Raw genomic sequence first — 6000 nt, 5'->3', positions numbered from 1 at the left:
CAGGTGCGCGGCAAACAAAAGGGGAGCCACGGTGAGGAGTTCCAGGACTCAAATTAAAGACAAAACAATCAACCGCAGCGGATAACTCCAAGCCGGGTTGGGATCAAGCGGGCATTCCTTGGCTCCCGCTCGCTCCTGGCTGATCCCCTCGGGGCGCAGCGCGGGCAGGGCGGTGCCGCGGGCCCCGGGGCCGTGAGGGGAGCGGGGGCCGGGGGCCGGGCAGGTGAGGGAGCGGGCGGGGGCCGGGGGCCGGGGGCAGGGCTGTGCCGGGGGCAGGGCTGTGCCGGCTCCGCCCGCTCTCCCAAGCTGCTCCGCGCCGCAGCCGCGGGAGGTGGAGCCGCTTTATCGGTAGCCCAAGTGGAAATTTCCCCGTCACTTGCCGGCTCCGCCGCGGAGGAAGCACCAGCGAGAGCCGCCTGCTCTCGTCTCCCCGTGTGGCGCCGCGTCCTGCCCGCTGTCATGTCCAACTACATCCACGTCCCGCCTGGCTCGCCGGAGGTGCCCAAACTGGACATCACCGTCAGCGAGCGGGAGGGGCCCGGCTACCGCCAGGGCGCCCTGCAGCTGCTGCGCCGGCTGCGCCCGCACTGGAGACCCGAGGAGGTGACGCTGCAGGTACGGCGGGGTCCGCGCCCCGCTGCGCGCCGGGGATGCGGCAGCCCGGCCGCGGGGAGGGAGGGGAGAAGCGGGCAAGGAAGGGGGGAGGGCGGGCGGCCATTGTGCGGGGGAGCTGCCGCCTTGTTTCCTCCCCCTCCCTCCTTCCCCCGCTCTCCGCCGCAGCCCCCTGCGCGGAGCCCCATTTGCTGGGCGGCCCGGCGGCGGGGCGGGGCGGCGCGGCAGCATCGCCGGCTCCCGCCTTCCCCCCTTCCTTCCCGGCGCTCCTCCTTCCTTCCCACCGCCCGCTTTGGTCTTCCTCCTCCCGTGCTGGAGCTCGGCCGCCCGCGTTAGCGGCAGGGAGAGCTCTGGCGCCGGGGGCGAGGAGAGGAAGAGGGGGTGTTCCTGAGCGTCCCCCTCGCCTGTGTCTGCTGGGTGGGGCGTGTTGGTTAACCGGGGGTGGAGGGGGCGCAGGCCCCTCACAGGGGGACTGAGGCCATGGGAGGGGGGCACAGGGCACACCGGTGAGGGCACACCGCCGCCGAGGCCGCGGCTGCCGGGCTGCGGCGCTCCCGCGGGCGCTGCTGGAGCCCTTATCGGGTGCTTGCTGTCATAATAAAATACCATAAATGTCTGTCCCGCATCCGCAGCCGGGCTGGGGTTCGGGCTGGCGGTGTCGGTACCCGCTCCCGCCCTTGCTCGCCGCTCCCGGCGGAGGTACCGCTGCTCCCTGGTGCTCTCTAGGTGAGCAGTCATTCGTGCTTGTGACGAGGCATCATCTGCCGGAGGATTGGCTGTCTGTGCGCTTCTAGAATATACTTATCATGGCCCCTGGACTTCAAAACTCCTCTGGCAATTCGCGTGGTTAAAATAGCAGTTCAGCCTGTGGTTAGTTGGGGATTTAATGATATGCTCAGCTGTGTGATTCAGCAGTTGTTATTACGTGGAGGTGTCCAATTTCAATGGAGTTCCTCTTCAGAGAGCTGCTGAGCTAATTTGTATAGAAAAGCTGAGCACATTAAAGTAAAGGCACATAATGTGGCTGAAATTTTCTGATGTCTTGAAAGAAAAAATGGAACTTGACACGTGCCGGTCCAGTTAGCATGAAAATAAAGCTAATGAGCGTTTTCTAAATAATCTGTTGAGGGCCGTGGCCATAAGTTATGCACAGTCCCAACATTTCGAGGTGCAATGAAAATAGCTTTACAATGTGCAAAACTGAACGAGGTTGTTAAAGTTCACAGAATATCTTGAGTTGGAAGGGGTCCATAAGCGTAATCGAACTGCCAGCTCCTTGCTGGGAGTTACATAAAGTTATACATGGTTTTATTTTTTTGGTTCTCTGAGGAGTACAGTTCTCAGCAGAATATTTTTCTTTCGTTCAGAATTGCTGAAAAGTGAAACCAAAACAGTACTCTGTTAAGGAGGGATGACTGTCCTTTGGGTTAAGGTTATAGTAGGTTTAAGAAAAAACATGTTGCTTCCTTCTGCCCTCTCTTTGCAAGAAACAGCATATAAATAATAATTTATTATGATTATTATTAACAGGGTACTCTTTTGACTGGTCACACAGAAGTGAAGTAGGAGATTACTGCCTATGGTTAGAGGTTTCTGTCTAAAAAGTGTCTTTAGTTTTAACCAAGTTACTGCAGGGACACAACTTTTCAGCTTGGTGTGTTCCTTTTGAACAGTGGAAGAACATTCTATTCAAAAAGCCCTTCAGTGGCCTTTTATTTTTAACCCTTTAGCTCGTGTTTAGGCTGCTGTGAGTGTGGTTTGGAACAGGTTCCAGCAGCAGTGATGGTAATACAATCAGCTACAGATCCATGTTAAAAATGCAGATATATACAAATACAGAAAGGTTTTGAAATAAAAGGTGGCTGGCTCTTTTTGTGAAGACCGAGGGGAGAACACGAGGATGCCCTGGGTGTCCTCCCTTTGGGGCTGTGTTTAGGAGGGAGATGAGGATGGGACTCCTTTATTGCATGGAAGATGTGCCTGACTAATCTGAAACAGCAGAGTGGATGAAGAGCAGGGATAGTGAACTGCTGCTTCTTTTGGTGAACTCTGCCATTTGCTACCTTTGCTCTTGGTAATTCTTGGGTCAGAACAATGAGTAAGAAGTTGAAGAGTCCAGAGTTGGATTTGAAGAAGTTATATAACTCCTCTTGCAAAAACTTACTGTTGTATGTTAATTTGTTTAGTCAGCTAAACAATTTTGAAACTGTAGTTAGTATATGTTAATGTTTAATCCTCACTTTCCCTAAGATTTATAAGTACTTAAAATCAGAAATATATTTTAACATTTAAATTTATTTTTTACACCATAGCATAAAACACAATGTAGGATGGAAGATGAAAATAATTAAATTCTTCAGTGTCTGTTCTTTTAATAAATTATTCTTTTATTGTGTTTTTTATCAGAAAGGTTATAGCATCAGAAGTATTGCCCATTACTTTTTGAAATGGAAGCAGCTATACTGTAGTTATCTCCTTTATATCAAATTATTCTACATTGCTAGGGAGAAGCAGAATTTTTCTGAAGACCCATCTTCATGTAGGTTTTGCAGTTCTCAATAGAAAATGTCCTAGGAACTGTGTAGGAAATGTGTATAATTGGGTGCTTGATTTTCTAACTCATGAATTTTTGAGGTTTGCTTTCTCTGCTTTTTGCAGTAGTCACTTTTGATTCTGGAATGGCTGTGTTTTAGTAATAACAATGTTGAGTGGTTCTGGTTGGGAAGAATCTTTGGAGTCTCCCTCCCAAACTTCTGCTGAAAAACTCGCTGCTTGCTGAGTTCAGAAAGAACTGAGAAACAGGTTTTCAAAATTTCATTTTCAGGTGAACATGAGGAACAGGTTTTCAAAATTTCATGTAAAAAACGCTCTTCTAACTCTAAACAGGGCTTCTGAGTTTTGTGAGCAGCTTGAATTTTGACACTAGGCATTCCAATTTTTATATTCTGCATGATTTTTAATGAAATATAAAAACATAATTGTTTTTTACATTACCCTTCCTGATGTAAAAATACACTCACAGATTATATTTTGTTGCCCACCTTATGAATTCCTTATTTCTTCTCTTTTGTGGAGATTCAAGGAAGATGAATATTTGCTTACAGTATGGGAAAATCCATTACCACTTCAATAGTGCTAATTCAGGATTCTTTTATCCTGAATGAAGAAGGATCATTCAAAGATACAAAATAATGAAATTTTTTTTAGACAAACAGGCTGGCAAATAGTGTTCCTGTCCTGGATGAAACCTGAGGAGAGGTGGAAAGAATCTGTTTTGCAAAGGGGATTAAATTTTTCATAAAGACACACCATAACCCCCCCTGCAAAGCTTGCAAGCAACTAGCATCTCCAAATAAGTTGAATTAATTAGATTTTTTAATTCTCTGGAATAATTGGGCCTTGTCTGTTTTCAGGTACTGTGGTTTTGTTTGTTTTTTTCCCCAAGATTTACATGTATTCACACTTATCAACACTTTGCATGATTTTACTACTGCAACACTTTAAATTTGCAAAGATTTCTTCCTGCAGCTATGAAATGTGAATGAGATGGACTCAGGGTTATAAAAATTATACTTTTATATAAGTGGTGAAACAACCACCCACCTACTTTTATGTTTACCAGATTAGCTTTTGTCCTTGTTTCTTTGATTTTTCATCCTGATTCGCACTCAGTAGCTTTTCTTCAGGCAGTATTTTCTGGCTGCTGATGTAATTTATCTGCTTGTGTTGATCTTGATATTCTTTTTATAACAAACTTTAATTTGGTTCAGAGTTCTGAACTTGTTGGAATATTTTTCAGTTTATTGAAACAGACTGAGCGTGGGTTTAAAAGCGTTGAAATAATTGAAAATGTTAATCTCTGGGAAACAAAGTAAACCAACTTTATTTTCATTTTTCAAGTGAAATGTTTATTGCTCAGCTGGTTTTGGCACATCACCCACTTCAGCAGTTGGGAAAGCAGTCGCCCCATAAAGAGGAAGGACAGAATCCACAGAGAAGTGTTGATACCTCCAAATGGAGAAGTGATGAGTGAGGAGAAGAATAAGAAAAGTTAGAGATGCAGAAAGGGCTGCATTACTGATGTTTTGTGGAAAAACTGTAATTTGAGGTGTGCCTTGAAGGCAGTGTCACAGTAAGTGGGAAATGCCAGCAGTATTGGATGTCCTTGGGGGCTGGGTTGGTTTCTCCAGGCTTTTTAAGCTCCTGCTGAAGCTTGATAATCTCAGTTCCCTGTTTCTAAAGGTTTTTGTGGTGTCTGTGAGGGGCAGAAACTGCAGTGGCATTTAATGTGATATTCCATATGTGCCTGGTGTAATTCAGCTGTGGTGATAGTGGTGTGTTTATTGATGAGTGGTGTTCTAATTACAGAGAATCAATATTTGTTTAGGCACAGCTTGGATGAGTCCATGTAAAGGCATATAACTTATGCTACAACCTTGTAACATTGGAAAGGAATCATTCAAGACACTTTAGTTCCTGTCCCTCTGCTCCTCCCTCCCCAGGCATTTCATGTCAAAATCTTCCAGGGGGAGGAACAGCAAATTAATTCTTTGATTTAGAATAAAGTTTTAGGCTCCTTTCCTATTAGCTTTATTATTATTTTAAAATCTGTAGCTGTTTTAATCAGTATCACAAAATTTGTAAAGCAAATTTGTCACTTTCCAAGTGTTAACTAGTTACCTGATGTTGACCTGTTGTTTTCAGGTAGAAGAATATTCTTCAGAAACAAGGCGAAAAATAAGTAACATTCTTTTTTTTCCTGTCATTAAAAAACCCCAAACCAACCAAACAAAAAGCCCACAAAAAAACCCCAGACCAAAACAAAAAGCACCCATTTCACATATTGTCATGCATTTCAATCAAAACCAGCCCTCAACTCAAAAATGTCCAAAAGAAAACCCACACACACCTTGAAGCTGAAGTGTTTATGGTTTGGTAGCCCAAAAAAGCCCTGTGGAAGTTACCCCAGCACTGTCTGTGCTCTAAGCCTTGCTTTCTCTGTGCTGCTGTCATGCAGAGCACCCCAAGAGCTCAGCAGAAACTCCTCTGGCCAAACTTAGCAGAGAATAGTGCTGCAAACTTGCCTGCTTCCTTCTTGTCTTGGTACCTTTTTAAACAAATAATCTTATTCCTGATTGTCTGAGCACCTAAATCTTGCAGTGACTTCCACCTGCTGAGGGTAATGAACTTGAGGATATGGCTCCAGAGCCTGGAGACCTTTGAATGAGGTTTCTTGTAAGCCCTGCTGATCATGTGAGAATTTAGCCAAGGCATTTTCAGTTGTTGTACTTTGTCCTTCTTTTATGAATAGCTACTGAGAGAGAAATAACTAGTTTCGTTTCAAGAAATTCAGTTCTTGTTCTGTATACCTGTGGGTGTGTCTGTGCA

The 6000-nt window shown here is 45.6% G+C and overlaps 1 protein-coding gene across 1 annotated transcript in view; it reads left to right on the top strand.

Moving 5' to 3' along the window:
* The first annotated feature begins 279 nt into the window (after positions 1–279).
* ETNK1 (ethanolamine kinase 1) overlaps positions 280–6000 on the top strand; it is a 28337-nt gene continuing 22616 nt past the window's right edge. The window contains exon 1 of the mRNA XM_063395255.1: positions 280–615. Within this exon, the coding sequence (XP_063251325.1) occupies positions 460–615 (156 nt within the window). The 5' untranslated portion in view covers positions 280–459. The remainder of the gene's footprint in view (positions 616–6000) is intronic.

The sequence above is a fragment of the Prinia subflava genome, chromosome 4, assembly GCF_021018805.1.
Source record: "Prinia subflava isolate CZ2003 ecotype Zambia chromosome 4, Cam_Psub_1.2, whole genome shotgun sequence".
Classification (NCBI taxonomy): Eukaryota; Metazoa; Chordata; class Aves; order Passeriformes; family Cisticolidae; genus Prinia; species Prinia subflava.
This window is presented reverse-complemented; position numbering and strand designations above follow the sequence as displayed.